Raw genomic sequence first — 19880 nt, 5'->3', positions numbered from 1 at the left:
AGCGAGGCGGTCCGACTTTTCCTGAGAGGACGTCATTCTCCAGCGCTATTCCCTTTGTTCTCTTTTGTCCAAAAAAAAAATACATTTAGTGAAAAATATAATATTGATCAAAATAATTTAAAGAGCATTTTGCTACATTAAAGTGATTTACAAAAAAATAAAAGTTAAACAAAATGTGTGCAAAATAAAAAGAATTTTGACAATAATATTTTCCCTTTATTTGCTTATTTATGTAAACTAAACGGAAGAGCGATAAAACAACTGTACTAAATCATTTAGGAATAAAAAAGCGGATTGTTTGGCAACCCGAGTGTAATCAGTCAAGCAGCCCGAGCGCAACTTCCGTAACGTTGCTCAGACTGAGCTCGAGCTCAAAAGCTTAGTCATGAGCAGCCTGTGTGTTTGGGGACAAAGACAACCGCTCGACTGCTGAAAATAGGGGCAGAGTCCGTGCCCGCGATTAATTAATAGTGTATTTACACTGTCCATGTCTGTTTTTTGGCTTCTACTTAACACTGTCAGCACGGCATTGTAGAAGAGCAGGCGCTAGCTTAGCCCGCTAGCTGTGTGTTTGTGTACGGGTTTAAAGGTCCGGTTCGGGTTTGGTACGGAGCTGTCGCTAAACTGGCGAGGTGACCAATGATGAATCGGTTCCGAAAGTGGCTGTATAAGCCAAAGGTAAGCTTGCCATCAGTTCAATTAATAAATACTCATCAAATAGCTTTATTATTAAATGAATGTGTTTTAAAACCTAGCGAGTCTACTTAGGCGGTTATTTGGGGGCATCATATTATGATGTGGGCAGCCTAAGTTACCTAGACAGCATTTTGGGGCGTCATATAATGCAAGCTGTCTACATGCATATCCTGTTAGCATCACATGATGTGAGCTGCCTACCTAGACAGCTTTTTTAGGGTATCATTTTATCAATATTTCTAGGTATGATTTTCTGGTCGTTTTGAATCACAACCCTTTATTATTCATTCAGATGACTTTGTCCATTCATAATGAAGGGACAAAGTCATCATGTTCTCAGCTGTTTTATTAGCATTTGCTTTAAAATATAATATTTATATTTAGTTTGTATTATTTTCCATTTGTAATTTTAGTGCTTCGACTTCAACTTATTTCAGTTAGTTGACAAAGCAACATTTCTCATTTTAGTTTGTATTTCATCTAATATTTTCATTTTATTCAAACTTTATTTCAATTAATGTTTTGTAGTTCACAGCGAGCGATAACCTGGAAAACATATATTAATACGATTAGATTGGATGAGATATATTTCTGTACATTGACAAAGCAACATTTCTCATTTTAGATTGCATTTCATCTCATATTTTTATAATATTTAAACTTTTTTCAATTAATGTAAATGTTTTTTAGCTAACAGCACTAACCCTGAAAACGTATATCAATACGATTAGATTGGATGAGATATATTTCTGTACATTGGCTGCTTACAGCTGTGTGGTCTTCCAATTTGTATTTCCACAACATAAGATCGTAAGATCGTACGGATTTACGAGTGAACGGCTCATCTTAAAATAATCCTCCTAGTCTACATCTGCTTCAAACATTTAAATGCTCATGCTAACTTTCATTAACTCTACAGTAAGTAAATCCACTTCACCAGTTAATAACTGTTTGACAGAGTTGCAATAGAATTATACAGAGCGACCGCAAAAACCGAAGTTCAAAGTTAAAATTCTAAAGATTGCTGCACGCTTGTTTCTCTGGAGCATAAGGTCTATAGGTCTATAAGTCTATAGGTCGTTGCCTTTGCTGAGGTTTAACGGCCCATTGTGTGGCCCCAAACTTGTTGCTGTCATCAATTTGTAATTTACACATCTCACCACAGCTCACAATGGCTTTAGCTATGAAACACTCTTGCAATCCACACCTTGGCAACAAATGCAATTGTTGTTTGCTACAGTTTTGTTGTCAACCGGTTTTCAACCAGTTTCCATGAGAGATTAGGGTCGCTTGTGCGCGTGTGTCTTAAAAATCTTAATAATCTTACAACAGGATGTTAGAGCAGGAAAGTGTTTTGTTGGAATTAAACCTGGGATATCCCCTGAGATGTACAAACACTCATTGTCAAAGAAGCATTGACCCATGGGTGCAGTTCTGCTTCTGACTGTGACTCACTTGGATGTATTCTTCACAAACGTGCCTGTTGTTGTCATTGGGAGTGAACTACGGTATCAGACGCTCTAAAATTAATGGATTGTAAGTGTACAGAATCAGTCAAATATTCAAGATGTTTGGATGATGCTTAGAAAAGTATGTCACCGTTAGTGCATTACATTTTTTTTTTTTTTTTTGTGTTGCTGTAATTTTGTAACTGTACTGTACAGACATTTTCATCACTTTGAAATCTGTTGAAATGCACAACCAAAATTGTCACACAAAGTTAAACAATATTGATTCCTTGTATATAGGCCTTCCACATCTTTTAGTTCCCTATGCAACACTTAGTTATTCTATGGTGATTTGGGAGTCTCTAGTGGTTTGATTGCACCTGCACGGGCATCGTAGGGCGGCTGACCGGTTCAAATCAGCTTATACTCAGCTCTGGTTCATGTTCCAGCCACGTGCCACATCCCAGGCAAATTCATGTGCAGATTACAAACAGCCACAGTCCAGGAAACATAGATGTCCCAATTGGGAAACACTCCAAATAACAACTTGCAGATAACACTCAACTTTACGTAGGCTACATTTTACATGTTAGTTATGCTTGCTAAGGCAAACTTTGCTATTATTAATCTTTCTGTTTAAGGTTAAGGAATTGAACAAAACTTGGTTGTATAATTCATCCTGCACAGCTTGCGATATGGTTATGAATGATAAAGTATGCAGCTTGGAGAATTGTGGGCTTTTACAATACAAAATACTATTTAAAAAAAAAAAGAGTAGCAGCATTGAAAAAGAGCTATATTTAAGGATCAGAACACCATATCAACTCTTGAATAGCAAGACTAAATTAATTATATATAATATTTGTTTTATTTTTAAATGTGTTTTTTTCTTTTTTCTCATTAAGTGCGCTACCTGTCTTGGCCAGGACCCTCTTGTAAAAGAGATATTAAATCTCAAGAGTTTTATTTTCTGGTTAAATAATGCTAAATATGAATTAATATATATGTTTAAATGCGTTTAATCAATTTGACAGCACTAATAAATATATATATATTCCATGAAAATAGCCCTTTTGATAAGAAAAACAATGACGTATTGTCATCATATTCTGTTTTTGATAGGAGTGTTCCAATTCTTTCAAATTCCCATTATTTGTGGGACACCAAAATCTTTGAAACTCACCTTGGAATCTATTCACTCTCCAGTCTATGATGCAAGACAATGTTTTCTGTTGAGTGCCCAATGGAGCAGAAGGGGTCCAAAGGTCTAAATCCTCATCAGTGCTCTTTAATCCACTGACATCTATCATTACGTTACATGCTCCCCTGGTGTGTGTGGGAATGGCTGTTGTTGCAAGATATGCATCTTTAAAAAAAGTGAATGTTTTTACACACAGTGCCTGAAACGCACCATACTGCAGGACTCTGATACTTACTTGCTTTAGCACCAGTTTGTTTGATCATCTGGTATTTGATTAGATCATTCAGACCATCTGTTTACATTTGTTTTATTTTTTCATACAGAGGTCAGATCCGCAGCTGTTGGCCCAGTTCTACTATGCAGATGAAGAGCTGAACCAGGTGGCCACTGAGCTGGACAGTCTGGACGGCAGAAAGGACCCTCAGAGGTGTACCCTGCTGGTCAACCAGTTCCGCTCCTGCCAGGTTAATCACTTAATGGCCTCACAGTACAAGTGTTTGTTTTCTATTTCATCCAGTCTTTTACCTCACTTTTCTTGCAATGATAAATTGCAAGGAAGCTAAGAATGTGTTTGAAATAAGTCTCTTGTGCTCACCAAGGCTGCATTTATTTGATCAAAAAATACAGTAAAAATTGTAGTATTATGAAAAATTATTTCAATTTAAACTGTTCTATTTTATTAGATTTTAAAATGTTGAAAAGCTGAATTTTCTTTATCATTACTTCAGTCTTCAGTGTTACATGATCCTTCAGAAATCATTCTAATATGCCGATTTTAAAATTTCTTATCAATATTAAAAACGGTTGTGTTGCTTAATTTTTTTGGAAATTGTGACATTTATTTCAGGATTCTTTGACGAATAGGAAATGGAAGTCTTCACAGTCCCTTTTAATCAATCTAATGCATCCTTGCTGAAGAAAATTCTTCATTCCTTTTAGTTTTTTATTATTTAAAATTTTCATAAAATCTTACTGACCCCAAACTTTTGAATTGTGGTGGATAGTGGAATTCATTTTCTAATAAATGCACAAAATACCTTGAAACGGTTTGCAGGATTTCCACAGTCATAGAAAACCCAGGATTATCAGGGATTTTTAAAATCATTATTTCCTGGTAAAGTATGGAAATTGAAAACAAATCGTGGGAATTTTTATAGTGAATATAGATTTTTTTAAAAAAAAGTTATTCTCAGTTTGTAACTGCAGTCTCTAATGATTTTCTTAAAAATCCTTATCCGGTAATTCCATGAGTGGAAACATTGAAATTATAATCTCCCTTAAACCCTTTAAGTGAATGTTCTAACCCTGCATGTTGTGTATCTTCTCAATAAATGTGTAGGACAATGTGTTAAACATCATAAATCAAATTATGGATGAATGCATACCTGAAGACCGAGCCAACAGAGACTTCTGTGTGAAGTTCCCAGAAGAGATCCGCCATGACAACCTTGCTGGGCAGCTGTGGTTTGGGGCAGAGGTAGTGCACACTAACTGCTTTCCTTCAGAATGAGATCGTCCCTACATATCTTGTTAATTTTCAAAAGAACATGAATATGAAGAACTTCAGAACATCAGTGTATCATAGCTGTCACTTGTGGCCATGAATCAGGGCGGTGTAACCCATTAGAAGCAGAGACTATATTATCACTCCTCTCTCTAGTGCCTGGCAGCAGGATCGATCATCATGAATCGTGAAATCGAGAGCATGGCCATGAGACCTCTGGCTAAAGACCTCACCCGTAGCCTGGAGGAAGTACGCAACATCACCCGAGACCAAGCGCTACGAGATCTCAACAACTACACAGACCGCATGAAGGAAGCGTTACGTCAATTTGACGGCCTCTTCGCTGAGTTTGAGCTCAGGTATCTTAAAATATGTACAGCTGTTTTGATTTTTGCATCCACTTATGATGATATATTTATGAGGATGACTAGACTGCACTTATGCTTTTGGACAGTTCATAAATCATTACAAGGCATCTTTATTGGTACTAATGTTATCATACACAAGCAGGTTATCTTTGCAAACATGTCACTTCAGCAGACAATTAAAAGTTTTATTACAAAACGTGAAAGTAATGTAATCTTATCATGGATCTGTCTGTTTCCTGTTGTAGCTACGTGTCAGCCATGGTGCCTGTGAAGTCCCCTAAAGAGTATTACATCCAGCAGGAGGTGATTGTGCTCTTCTGTGAGACCGTTGAGAGGTGAATATTCAGGTCTTGGAACTACCTCGCAATATAATACTCATCATGATCCATTGCATTATCATTTTAAAAGAAAGGAGAAGAATCGTGATTAACATCATTTTAAAGTGAAACATTAATTAAATGTGTATATTATATATTATTATTAATAGTAATTATATTCATATATACAGTACTAATGTTTTCCAATCTCAAGGGCCCTGAAGCTTGATTATCTTACACAAGACATGATTGACGACTACGAACCAGCTCTTATGTTTACAATTCCTAGACTTGCCATTGTCTGGTAAGTGATATGTCATTGTAATTATCTGTTTTCTTCATGTCAACCACCTCCAAATCCCTCTTTAAGTATTTATTTTCCTCACACTGTATGGGTCATCCTCTTTTCTTTCATATATACGTTTACGCACCTGGTAATGGTATCATGTGTCATGTTATCTCTTATTAGTGGCCTTGTTATCTACTCTGAAGGGCCTCTTAACCTCGACCGCAAACCAGAGGACATGTCTGAACTCTTCCGGCCCTTCCGCACTTTGCTGAGAAAAATAAGGTACAGTTTGTGTTCACAATAGTTAGTCACGGACGCCTCTGATTTGGTCCTCTGATGCAGATATAGCTTGTTTTTCAGGTTTTTCAATGCTTTTATGGTAAGGCTTTATACATTTGCATTCAACGGTGCCTGCATTTTTTGGCATTTTTCTTCAGTTAGGTTTTATTTGTTTTTTGACTTGTTTTATTTTTGTTCATTTTTATTTATTTTTATTTGATTAGTTGATATTTGTACTCGATGTCTACACCACACCGCAACATCTTGAGGCTGTTAACACCAAACATACTGTTGTCTGAAGTAGCGTAAGTGCGTGGAGTACGTCAGAAATTGAACTGCATTAATTAACTGTTGGTGTCTCGTTGAGTCAAGCCATGCCACTTCCAGTCTAGACAGTATCACTGCTTATAATGGGTTGCCTTTTATTTTGTTTCACCACTCACGTATGATGTAGATTGTTTTCCAATTCAAACATGCAAGAGTCTACAATAGATTTAGAATATCTGCCTTTGTATTGGTTGTCAGCCATAACATGAATACAATTGAATATATTTCTGTGAGAATTTAATGTGTCCTTATAACTATAATGAAATTTAGATGCTTTACTATTGCCGCCTGCTTATTCAAAAAGATGGAGATAAAATTTCTACTCTTACAACAATCTACAACGATATTACATTATAAACATCATAAAGTAAACACTGTCATAATTCATCAGCAGGAGATCATAAGCAAATTGTTTGGAATAAATGTGTGGTATTCATTAATTGCAAACTGCTCTGAAACCACAAGCGTCAAACGTGTAAGAAAGAAACGCCACGTTTTGACTTGCAGCACTTACATTTGTGTGATAAAATCAAATCTTTTTGAAGTTTAATCCCATTAGGCTATCTAACAATCTAATGTAATGATTTTTTTCTTTCCTAAAATTTTAAGACTTCTTAAGGTGATCATTAAAATGTTTTATTATACAATTTAAGATATTTAAGGCTTTTTATGATCTGAAATTTCATTAAAAACGTATTATTTGTTTTGCTTTAAGGACCTACGGGGGCTTTTTTTTGTACACATCTAAATACATTTTACAATTCGCACACATCCACATCTATTTTTGGTCGCAAAAGCGAGTGAAACACTCGCACTGTCGAGCATTGGCATTCATAACTTTTTAATTGCTGAATTAAAGCAGCATTGAGATTTAAAATTTAAACCATATTAACTTTTTATGTAGCAACTGAAGAACATGGCTGGTTTCTGAATCATATAATTGTTCTTCACATCAGGGATCTGCTGCAGACTCTAACAGAAGAAGAGCTCATGACGCTGGAGCGTAACCTCTGCATCTCTCAGGATGGAGATTTCCCTGCAGGTTCCAGCATGCCATCGACCAATGACCCAGCCGCTTCCACTGGTCCTGAGAGCCATCTAGAGACATTGGAAAAGGACGACAGTGTTGAGGAGGTGGTGGATCTCACACTTTTTGTAACCCAGGAAGAAGATTCTGTATGGAAAGAGGATGAGGAGAAAATGGGGCAGCCTGAGACCTCCAGTGAGCGTGAGGAAGAGGAGGCCACAGATGTAGATTTGGCTTGCTCCATGCAGTATGATGAAGAAGAGATAGAGCAACTTAATATGATGGTGCATCAAGTGGGGGATGAAATGTCTACGCTTCTTTCCCCTCCAAGTCAGAGTCAGTCCCCAGCCCGCCAGCCTCGACCCTATAGAGGAAGTAGCCTCGACGGTTCCAGTGCCACCTCCAGCCAGCAGGCATCTCCACGGAGAGTCCCGGGTTCCTACCATGATGACGATAGAGTTTTCTTTATGGACGACCTGGAGTCTGGTATAACTAGCGAACTGTGTCGAGGGCAACTTCCCCTTCCTACCATATGCCTCAGATCCCCTGACCACGGTAGACCCACCCCGTTGACCGACTCATCATGTAATGGTTGGTTGACAATCTGCCAATCAAGCAACACCACCAATCTGGAATGTCAGCGCAAACTTAGCCAATCGGATGAGTCCTTGGGGAACTCCGACAGGTCGCCCATGGTGAATGGCTGGGAAGGGTTACAGGAGGAAGATAGTGTACAGACTGCGGAGGAAATCGCCAATCGTACCGGTGGAATGAAGCTTTCCGCCACAGTTATTTTTAACCCTCATTCCCCAAGCTTGACCGACTTGGCCGTTGTCTTGCCTCATTCAGCCGATGCTTCTGAACCCGGTGAGGGTGGGGCTTTAGTTGCCACTCAGTGCCTGCTTAACTCCTGTGTGTGCTGTGCTGGCGGATGCGTCGACAACCACGAGGATGCCATGGATCCTGCTGGCCGGGGCATGGCGCTGGGATTTGATAAGCACAAGCTCACCATCACAAGCTCTGTCATCAAATCGGCAGTAGCTGCTGCCAGTCCAGGGAAGGGAAATGGACATTTACCTCTCACCCTGCCCCCTTCACAGGGCCACCTCACCCCTTCAGTACCGCACTGTTCCTTGCAGAACCAAGCGAGAGATGAGGAGGGCAGTCAGGACTGTACCCACTATTCCTGCTGTGAGAAATGCACCTCAGGGGTTCTTCTAGCTCAGGATAGAGGCTCAGGACAAGGGGAGGGAGGACCTAGTTGCACCCATCAGGACACAGGATGCCGGACACAGACTAACACTACAGTAAAAGGGAAATTGGAAGGTTTTGGAAAACAGTCCAAAGAAGATAACAGAAAGATATCTAGGTTTGTTTATTTGTGTCAAGCATGCATTAAAGTTTTCTTGATTTGCCTATGTTGAAAATGTTTTGTTTGTTACCTTGTTTTGTATATGAGTTGATTTCATTATGAAGGTTGCCATTCTTTTCAGTTCTCATATTTCATCTTCATCTGTTGCCCCCCTGCCCCACATGCTTTTCAAAATGGTCCGCAGCAGTTCTCTGGAGTCCCCCCTCAGTTCTGTCCCCAGCAGTGAAACTGACGGTGTTTCTGTCACTACATGCAGTTTGTCAAGTTCATACACACCCAGGTAAACTTTTATCTGATGGGCAATGGTGGAATATGTGAGCACTGTTGCTACAGAGTGCTGCAGGGAGGATGAATTTCCATAGGCCAAGCCGGAAGTTAGCAATAATCTTCACATCTGAACACAGGGTTTGTGAATCTTAAGCTCTGAAGCTTGAATACAATCACTAGAAGTAAAAGGTGAAAGTTAGGTTGCAAGACTTCAACTTCACCACCACTAAGCTTCTTACAACTAAAAAAAAAAAACCCCCACTTTTATTTAAAATCTACAAGTTGGGAAGTTCATGGAAGTTCATGTTCAAAGAGCACAAGGCTGTAAAAGCGGACTAGTTAGTAGATGAATTTTCCTCTTTGGTGTGATAACGTATCAATCTCCACAACAATCTCTCCAGCCACTTGTGAGCAACTACCTTTTTCAAGATGTAATTTTTTAAATGTATAAACTATCTTGGGCTTGTGTTTTGTAGGGAAGGAGGCTTTTTTCAACAGTGGCATTTAACCAAAAAACCCATTTAAAAAAAAAACCAATTGACTTGGGACGATGGAACAGAAGTGCAAAAATGCTCATTCCTGAAGCACTCTGTAGTTTTAGTTTTTGTAGTGGAACTAGCTATGGAAAATTATGTGTCAGTTTGGTTTTTGTCAAACAGGTTTTTAGACACTCACCCCTTTCGTCATTGGTACTCCCTCCCAAAAGCCAATGGTTAAGTCAATGGTGCTGGCTGAAATGTTCAAACACAGTAAAATTTTAATAGCTCATATCACTGCCATTTACCCTAGGCATAGATTATGATGTTAGCAATGCCAAGGTGCTGGGTTCATTTCTCGAAATGCTAGAACTGATTAAATATAATGAATGCAGTGTAAGTTGCTTTGGAGACATTTGGGACTCTAGCAGTGTGTTCTTTTTGACTATTTTTGTCAGCCACCCAACCAGCCTTTCAAATGACTAATGACATAAATAATAATACATTTTATTTATAGATGCCTTTCTTAGCACTCAAGGTCCCCTCACAAAACATAAAACAGTACAGCAATAAATCGATAAAATTAACAACAATAATTACAGTGCATAACAGAGATTGAGGAAGAGAGATCATGTGGGATATGCCAGTTTAAAAAGATGTGTTTTCAAGTCAATTGCGGTTGTGGATGTCTGGTGGAAGAGAGTTCCAGAGACAAGAGGCAGAGCGACTGAAGGCTCTGAACCCCATGGTGGTCAAACGAGCCAGAGGTACAGTGAGATGAATGGAAGAACACCTAAGAGTACGTTTGGGTGTGTTAATATGAAGGAGATCAGTGAGGTACAGAGGAGCGAGGTGATGAATGGCCTTGAAGATCAGGAGCAAAATCTTAAAATCAATGCGGTATTTAACTGGGAGCCAATGAAGCTGCTGAAGGACAGGAGTAATATGATTAATAGAAGGGGTTCTGGTGATGATATGGGCAGCAGAGTTCTGAACCAGTTGATGTTTATTATGCATTTGAGAGGAAGACAAGAAGAGAATTACAATAATCAGTATGGGATGTGACCATTGTGTGAATCAGAATGGCTGTACTAGTGGGTGAGAGAGTGGGTGAGAGAGGCGATTAATGTTACGTAAATAGAAGTATGCAGAACAAGTGACATTATTAATGTGAGCTTGGAAAGAAAGTGTGCTCTCGAGGATCCCACCCAGACTCTTGACCTGAGGGGAGGGGGAAACTGTGGAGTTGTCAATGGTAAGAGAAAAAAATGTCAAATTTAGTCAAAGGGGATTTGCTGCCAATGAGGAGAAACTCTGTTATGTCACTGTTAAGTTTGAGGAAGTTGCAAGAGAACCAGGATCAGAATCAGAGAGGGAGGTAGGTGGGAGAGATGTGGTAGGTTTGGTGAATAGGTAGAGCTGGGTGTCATCCGCATAGCAGTGAAAATGGATGTTAAATATACGAAAGATATGGCCAAGAGGAAGCAGATGGATGATGAACAGAAGGGGCCCCAGGACAGAGCCCTGGGGAACACCAGTAGTGACAGGGGATAGCTCTGATTTGAAATGTTTGAGCTGGATAAACTGAGTGAGGCCCGAGAGATATGATTTAAGCCACTCCAAAGGTGTATCAGTGAAACCAATAGAGACTAATCTGTCAAGGAAGATGTTATGAGAAATGGTGTCAAAGGCTGCACTCAGATCAAGGTGGATGAGAATAGTTAGTAGTCCGGAATCAGCTGCCATGAGAAGATCATTTTTATCAGAGCTGTTTCTGTGTGACAATGACATTTTTCAGAGCTGTTTCTGTGTGACATGACAATGCTTTGAACAACCTCTCAGAATATCTTGTTGCATCTAGCAATGCACTGGCTACCACCCTAGCAATTACATAACGCCTTGACAAGTACCACTTTTGGAGTGGAAAATGTTTACTTTTTTATTTTATTTTTTTATATTTATTTTAATGCCTATGTGGAAATTAAGTCGTAAAACTTGCTCTGTGATTCCAGCAAGGTATTACACAATACCCACAGTGTTCCTCAGCCATAGGGTCACACTTTCTGGATTAACTTGATTATGTGAATTTCTCCCTTGAGGAAGCCCAGCAATCTCATACCAGTTTCGACCCATTAGTCATACTTCATTGACTTTTTTATTTTAAATAACTGTTATAAATTATATTTTAGAAGAGTTTTATTATTAATATTATGATGATGATGATGGTTATTCATTTTAAATCTATTATTCTTCTCTTTCAGCCCTGTCAGTAGCCTGACAACCAGCTCGGACATGTCTGAGGATCTGGATCACCAGGAGATTCAAGTGGCTTTGCAAGCTGCCAAACTTGCTGCTCACAACAAAATTCGCTCACGTTTCCATAGCAGTAGTGACCTCATCCATCGTCTTTTTGTCTGCATATCAGGTGTGTTGCCTAATAACATTGAATTAACATGGATTGGTAGCCTGTGAAGCTTTTGTGATATGAACTGGTAAAGCCATGTTTGAATGGTAAAGTATATTGGATGCCTTGTTTTTAAATATCTGAAGGTGTGGCCGATCAGTTGCAAACAAATTATGCAAGTGACCTGCGAAGCATCTTAAAGACTCTATTTGAGGTCATGGCTACAAAAGCTGACCAAGGGGACAATGAGAATACCAAGAAAGGTGAGTGAGGCACGCCTCTGAAAGATATTGGAAACTATAACAGCATGTTTTCATCATTCGATGCCCGACATCATTAGTTTAATGTGCTGTTTGATATGCAACTCAGGTCCGTGTCTGAGCAGTGCAGTTCTGGAAGATTGTGCTCTCTGTCAAGAGACGATCTCTTCATCAGAGCTCGCTGCCAAAGCCCGAGAGGGACAGTTTGAAGGTTAGTTCAGTACAACACCTATATGCTCACAATATGAAGAGAATTTTATTTTGTTGTTCACGATTGAAAACCTAGGATGCATCTGAAATCGAATACTTTGAGTTGGTCCTTATTTTGAACTTGTTGTTGTTCTGTGCATATTGGCCAGTAGGTGGCCGTAGAGGTTCGGATATGTGTATATTGAGAATTTGAAGTGTTGCACTCATGGACATCATATAGATAGACGCCCTATCGACCGCTACTGCCTATTGGCGCGGATGAGCCGTGGGGCCGCCATCTTAAACCGGTCACCCGCTCCGCTCAGTATAATCTGTTTGGCAGGTACAATGAGCTGCCAGCGCATTTAATTAATCATATCTCACTGAATACCGAACTGATTTTCACGTGTTTTTTTTTGCTGCAATGGTCATACACGCAGCTACGATACAGGACACATTGAATATTTTGTTCACAAAATACAACCAATAGTACGGTAATGTTAAATGTTAAATCTTACTTATGAAAAGTATCCCCGAGTGATGGTCCGCCGATTTGAGCAGGAATATGCTGCACAGTGCTCTGGCATCTACTGCTGCTATGCAACGCAAATAGGAGTATGACCGATTTAAGATGGCGGCCGCATTTCTTGCGCCACAGGTGCCAATAGGGCATCTAGTCTCTATATGATGTCTATGGTTGCACCAGCTGCTATCTGCGCTGTACTATTTTGCTACTTATATTCTTCATTAAAGAATTCCTTATTTAAGAATGCCCTTCATTCCTTCTTACTAAGGCTATAACAGAACTACTGAAGTACTTTGTGACTAATAAAGTATGTTCTGTTAATATGAATTTGTGAAGTTTCAATGCAATGTGGAAGTACTACATCTACCATGTTGGCACTGTCATGTGACCTAATACGAGAGTTGCGTCACTCACCCACCATTTACAAATCCTCTCCCTTGTCCTTTATGGGATTGTAAAGAATCTTTTCTATGCACATTTCAGATTCTCGCCGGAAGTAGTAGGTCATCTGCTTTCTGTCTACTGTTTTATGAAGCTGTGAATTTGGACATACTACTCTTTCACATACTTTTTTGGCCTACTTGATTTTGTAGAGAAGTTGGCATATTTGTGATTTAGCCCCAGTGAGCTGCCATCTAGACAACATTTTAAACCATCATAGGCTTGCTTCATATACGAAGCTTTTTATCAGAATGTTTTAGGATATGCTATTTGACCAAAGTATGTGGTCTTCAGGTTAACATGTTTGATTATTCCAGTAATTTCTGGGAGGACAAATCCTAATGTTGGACCACACAATGACATTCAAGAGAATTGTGGGATTTTAAACAAGAGCATCATCGAAATCAGGCTCTGAGGCCCTGTTTACACCTGGTTTTAAGATGCGTTTTGGTCGATTAGATCGCAAGTAGATGAGGGAGGCACATACCCGTTTACACTTGATGTCTTTTTTTGTGTCCACTTTCGACAACTTCTGTTCTGATTTCTTCAAGGGGAGGGTTGTTCGAAGTTGAATGTATTTTTTGACTACCTCTAGAAGTGGTTGAAATTGGACAAGCTCAAATTAGCTTAGACCCTGTTTACACCTGTATTTAGCATCGTCCACTTGTGATCCAATCGACCAAAACGCATCTTAAAGGGATAGTTCACCCAAAAAGGAAAATTCTGTCAGTATTTACTCACCTTCATGTTGTTCCAAACCCGTAAGACCTTCGTTCATCTTCGGGACACGAATTAAGATATTTTTGATGAAATCTAAGAGCTGGATCACTCCTCCATACTAGTCCATAGGCTTCTTAAGGGATTGAAACCTGCCAGCCCCGAAAAGTTATTAAAGACATCGTTAAAATAGTCCAAGTGACTACAGTGGCTCAATCTTAAGTTTATCAATCGACAAGAATACTTTTTGAACGCAAAAACAAACAAAAATAACGACGTTATTTCAACTATTCATTTCCTTCTCTTTGGGCCTCGAGTCAGTTAACTTAGTTTGATTCCGTAGAGCTACGTCACACGTAGGCTCACTATTGGCCAATGCTGTTCATGTGTGTGATGCGTGTGACGTACAACACAGAAGCACTGCGCTATTACACTAGTGAACTGACTCGAGGCCCACAGAGAAGGAAATTAATAGTTGATATAAAGTCGTTATTTTTGTTTGTTTTTGCGCACAAAAAAGTATTCTCGACACTTGATAAACTTAAGATTGAGCCACTGTAGTCACTTGGACTATTTTAACAATGTCTTTACTAACTTTTCGGAGCTGGCAAGTTTCAATCCCTTAAGAAGCCTATGGAGGAGTGATCCAGCTCTCAGATTTCATCAAAAATATCTTAATTCGTGTTCCGAAGATGAACGAAGGTCTTACGGGTTTGGAACAACATGAGGGTGAGTAAATACTGACAGAATTTTCATTTTTTGGTGAACTAACCCTTTAATACCCGGTGAACAGGGCCTGATTTTGAAGTTTAGACTGTATTATTGTAGTATCATTGAGATAATAATATCATTTTTATTTTACTTAAATTTAGTACATTTGTTGAGTTTAGTAATTAGTACCTTTAATTAGTACATTTCTTAATTTTTTTTCATTTTTATTTTATTTATTTTATGATAAGTTATGAAGATAAACAGCCGCTGATTACAACACCTGCAGACCTTTATCAGTTTTTGCAACCCTTTCTCTGTTCTTCCTTCGACATCAGACCCTCCTGAATGGGTGCCAGATGAGGCCTGTAATTCCTGCATTGCCTGTGAAGCGCCATTTACAGTCATCAGAAGAAAACATCACTGCAGGAGCTGTGGAAAGGTACAGCAGTCCAATCTTCAAACCCATGCCAGAATAGAGTGCAATAGACTGATCCAGATGTAAAAAGAATAAAACTCCATAGAGATACCAATTTTGAACTTAAAACTTACAAATTGTCTCCCTAAACTCTCAAACTACTTCATATAAATATATTTTTTTAAGTGAGCATTACATTTTAACAAAGTTTAACTAAATGTATAGTTTATACAGTACATACATTATATATTTCTTCTCATCATGTAATCAGTGTGAGTAAACCAATAAAATACAGAGAGGTCTGAAAAAGAATGTAATTTTAAAATTGAACTGTTTAGGAAAGTTTTAATCTCAAAACTTAAACACTCACAAGACATGCCCACACTGAAATAATGGGGAAAAAACTATATGCATATCACATATGCAGATCAACCTCTGCTTAAACTGTATGAGCAGTTTAATAACTATCAGGTTGTTAAGTTTATCTATGTAAGATTGTGAATTTAAACACGCACTCACTCTTGCTCTCTATAGCTTTCAGCTGAAAGAACATTGTTTGTAACAATAATTTCACCTGATGCAAACTCTAATAAGATGATTTATATTTATTGCAGATCTTCTGTTCCCGCTGCTCTTCACACTCAGCCCCGTTGCCTAGATACGGTCAGATGAAGCCAGTGAGAGTTTGCACTCACTGCTACATATTCCACGTAACTCCTTTCTACAGCGACAGGACTGGTATCTGACCACACCGTACACTCACACACACACACACACACACAGAGACATAAGCACACTACAAGAAGTTTTACTGATGTTTGATACTTCAGCAAGAACAGACATGCACATAATCATCATCCCAAAAAAAATTCTAATTGTAAATATGAACACTAAATGCGAACACTAAATGCAATCACTTCAAAGCAAAAGAAAAAGCCTTGACCAGGGAACAAAGCGAGAAGGACTCAAATGGACGGTTGCGAAGGACTCAAGCACATAAAGGAAGTACCCCATTGCTATGGGAGCCAAAGTATTTATTTAGGGCTTTGCTTTTGAATAATGAGCTTAGTTATAAATTTGCTTTAATCAAGCATGGAACAAACAGGCTATTCTGTGAAACAGAAGTGCACTAGAACAACGCATACAAGGATTTTGTCTGGCAGTAACTGTGGCTTTATTAGCTCCAGAGGTTCTATGGGCTCACTTTCTAGAATGAATGTAAACTGTGAGCACATTATAAATATGAGAATAACAAGCTGTGACTTATGAAGACAATAATACTAACACTAACTGCACCATCAGTGACACCTTTTGTGAAACAATATAGCACAGATGTTTCCCCCCCCTTTTTTGTTTTAAAAATAATGCTGCTTTCTGTAAAACAGAAGTGATATTTGGGGATTTAGTTGAATTGCCAAAAACAAAAAACAAAAAAAGATGTGTATATATTCTTGAAAGTTTGAGATGGATTTAATGCATCTTTCAAAAGAGAAGATTCTCTCATATTCCTCATGCAAATGAATGCGCAACATTTGGATGTTTTTTTTCTTTTTTTCTGTAACTGTACAGTTATTGCCTTTTACAGCAGTTTAGGAGCCTTCTGCTTTTCCCTCTGGTACAAAAGAACACTTCACACCCCCTACCTCATCCCTGTTGACCCCTCTCACACGGTCCCATCCCGTTACAGTATGCCTACGCTACCGAATCAGTCAACCATGACTGTCTTCTACACAGATGCAAATGCCTTTCTTTGTCTTTGCACATTTTTTAGTGAACATATATAGTGACCAACCACTACTTTTTGTTTGCAATTGTAGAAAGTTAATCATATTCAAATCTCGTGAAACCTGTCAAGAATATGACGTCTGGGTTATATTTTACTGCAAAATGAAAAACATAAAATTTAATTAATGTCACTTGAAGAAAATGAAGTTGATTAGTAATATTGACATAAATATTTCTGCATTAATATTAGGATAATTTAGCACCCCCTGCCAATTCCCATTATTGTGATTTTGTAAAATAAATATTCATACATTATTTAAAATTGTGACGTATTCGCAATAATTGCGCGGAATTAAATTTATTCAGATTTTAATTTAGAAAAATCACATTTTTAATCAGCATAAAATATGCTTATTTTTTTCTTTATGCAAAATACATCCTTTTTTCCAATTGAAATTGGGGTGAAGTATGACCTGAAAATCTGACCTCCTTTTGACATTCAACAATGAAAGAAATACTTGAGCTTTTGTTATTAAGATGCTGTGTCGGTTTAAGATCTCAATACGATCAGGAAATAAAGCTTTAGTTTTCCTCACTGCTTTTGAAACCTCAATCTTTGCCTCAATATTAACTGCCAAACATCTGCTTTTATAACTTTATCACCCTCCAGAAATCCAACTGAGGGTTATTTTAATATATAAAAAGGCAATATCGGTAATTGCTATCAGTTTACGCAGGAGCCGTGTAAAACCGCACCAGTAGTCGCAGTCAAGCTGGTCTGATATTGAGCATGTCCATATTGTGCTGCAAAACAGTTTTGACCGAAGCATATTATCTGAAATTGCGTGATATGACAAACACTACTGGCTAACATATTATGCACTTTGAATGGCAAATAGAGGAGCATTTGAAGTCGTCTACAGCTTGCAATCAATGACATGTTTGATTTATTTTGTGTAATGATCTCAAGTCATTTTATAGTACCAGTTATCTTAAAGTTGAAACCATACACCTGATTTCAGATGTTAATTAGACAAGTGTTAAACATGCTCAGTAGATACTCCATTAGATACTGTTTTCCAACACTAATTAATGATTGACACTAATACGAATTACATAATGTATCATGTCATATATTTATTTCGCCACATTAATCAGTTCAGAACACATTCCTTTTTGCCAAAGTTGTTGTGAGTCCCTAGCAGCCTCATACAAAAGGTGTCTAGTGAGGTAAAGGTCTCATATATTTGCATGCATCTTGTTGAGTATGACCAGTCCTAGCAATATTGTAAGCTACATCACACTTGAGGCAGATTGATTCTGCTGGTTGATGGTTAATACTTTACCTTTTCTGCCTCATTACCTTTGACAGAGTGTTAAAGCTAATCATTCCCGTATTCAAACCTGTCCTCGTATCCCGTTTCCGCATTTACTGGATGTTCACAACAATGTCTACAGACATACAGCTTTAAAACGTACTGTAATTCTGCAAAACTAAAATCTTGTGTTCCAAGATATTTGCATTTATACATATTCAAAGGTCTATATTGATAAACGGTATTTACGTTTCCCTTCTGATCATTTGGAATAGCAGGGTATATTTTGTCCAGACTCTGCAGTTCCTCTTTTTCTTAACAGTTGGGTGATTTGATTATCTCCAGATTTACCACTAGTGGAGTATAATAATATTTAAAAGTACCTCTTGATTGTTTTGCCTTAATATTGCTATGGAAGCTTGTTTCCGCCACAGAATAGACCATTTAAAAGATAGTTGTGACTTTTTATATCACAATTCATACTTTTTTTTTCCTTTCTCGCAATTCAGACTTTATAACTCACAATTGCAAATTTATATTGTGATTCTGAGCATATAAAAAAAACGTTTTATTCAGTGGCTGAAACAAGCTTCCATATTTTTCTCTCTTATAGCCCGCTGAATAGATTGCTATGGAAGCTCGTTTCCGCCATGGAATAAAACAATTTAAAAGATAATTGCAAATTTTTCTCTCAGAATTCTGACTTTTTTTTTCTCGCAAATTTTGACTTTCTAGCAGTTGCGAGGTTATCTCACAATTCATACTTTATAACTCGCCTTGTGTGTTTATAAAGTCAGAATTGTGAGATAAATTACCTTTTATATTTTATTCAATTGCAGAAAGAAGCTTCCATGGATTGTAGTTCCGTCAGTATTGGCATAGACCGCTTCACCTGACACTGGAATCAATTTGCAGTTGCACACTAAGCCAGATATAGCTTTAGGATCACTTCTGGGTAAACACGATATAGTCTTGAATACAGATTTTCATCTTTATTGAGTGGTACGATCAAGTTGACATTTGAGTGGAACAATTGTCATTTTTCTCGTTGCTTCCTGTTTTGTTATCATGACTTTTCCTCAGGAATGTCTTGATTGTACATCGGCATGATACTGAAGGATTGATTTTTACAGCTGCTTTTTGGAATGTTTTTCTGATTTAAAATGAGATTGTGAATCAGCCAAAGGTTGAATACTTCCCGTCTGCAGACTCGACTTCCAGCCTGTCATGTGATAAGCTCAGATTCTGATTTGTGCCCTCTTCTGATTCTCATTCTGTTTTTTTTTTGTTTGTTTTTTGCTTTGTTGTTTTTTGTATTGAAAATAAGATGAGTCTTTAAAATTATACAGATGTTTTATTTTACAGAGAACAAAAATAATGAAATTATATATGTACAAAATTACTTTTTTCTGTAAAAAGAGAATCATAATGAGAGAATTTGCTCTATTTATTCAAAGCTTGTTCTTATTTTGTAATGGCAGGTTCAGTCTAATAAGATGTAAAGAAGAACTTTTCAAAGTCTACTAAGTATTTATGTCATGCAATGAAAGTAATAAATGAAGTTTTCTTTACATAACTGGAGGTCTCTGCTATTTTCTTGTGTCT

At 37.9% G+C, this 19880-nt stretch overlaps 1 protein-coding gene across 2 annotated transcripts; it reads left to right on the top strand.

The window, feature by feature from the left end:
• The first annotated feature begins 306 nt into the window (after window positions 1-306).
• On the top strand, window positions 307-19851 carry zfyve28 (zinc finger, FYVE domain containing 28). 2 transcript variants are annotated; one of them, XM_077238423.1, is made up of 14 exons: window positions 307-678; window positions 3669-3809; window positions 4685-4822; window positions 5006-5208; window positions 5463-5552; window positions 5749-5838; window positions 6004-6105; window positions 7386-8825; window positions 9016-9108; window positions 11833-11996; window positions 12122-12238; window positions 12345-12446; window positions 15155-15258; window positions 15849-19851. In XM_077238423.1, the coding sequence occupies exons 1-14, from the start codon at window positions 640-642 to the stop codon at window positions 15978-15980; spliced, it is 2955 nt and encodes a 984-aa protein (XP_077094538.1). In that variant the 5' UTR covers window positions 307-639; the 3' UTR covers window positions 15981-19851. The 2 variants fall into 2 exon arrangements, with proteins under 2 accessions (XP_077094538.1, XP_077094537.1); XM_077238422.1 differs by having other exon boundaries at window positions 9013-9108.
• Window positions 19852-19880: the final 29 nt, after the last annotated feature.

The sequence above is a fragment of the Siphateles boraxobius genome, unplaced genomic scaffold, assembly GCF_051911475.1.
Source record: "Siphateles boraxobius isolate OS27281-9 unplaced genomic scaffold, OSU_SipBor_1 22, whole genome shotgun sequence".
NCBI lineage: Eukaryota > Metazoa > Chordata > Actinopteri > Cypriniformes > Leuciscidae > Siphateles > Siphateles boraxobius.
The sequence above is the reverse complement of the archived record's forward strand: the minus strand, read 5'-3'. Positions and strand labels throughout refer to the sequence as shown.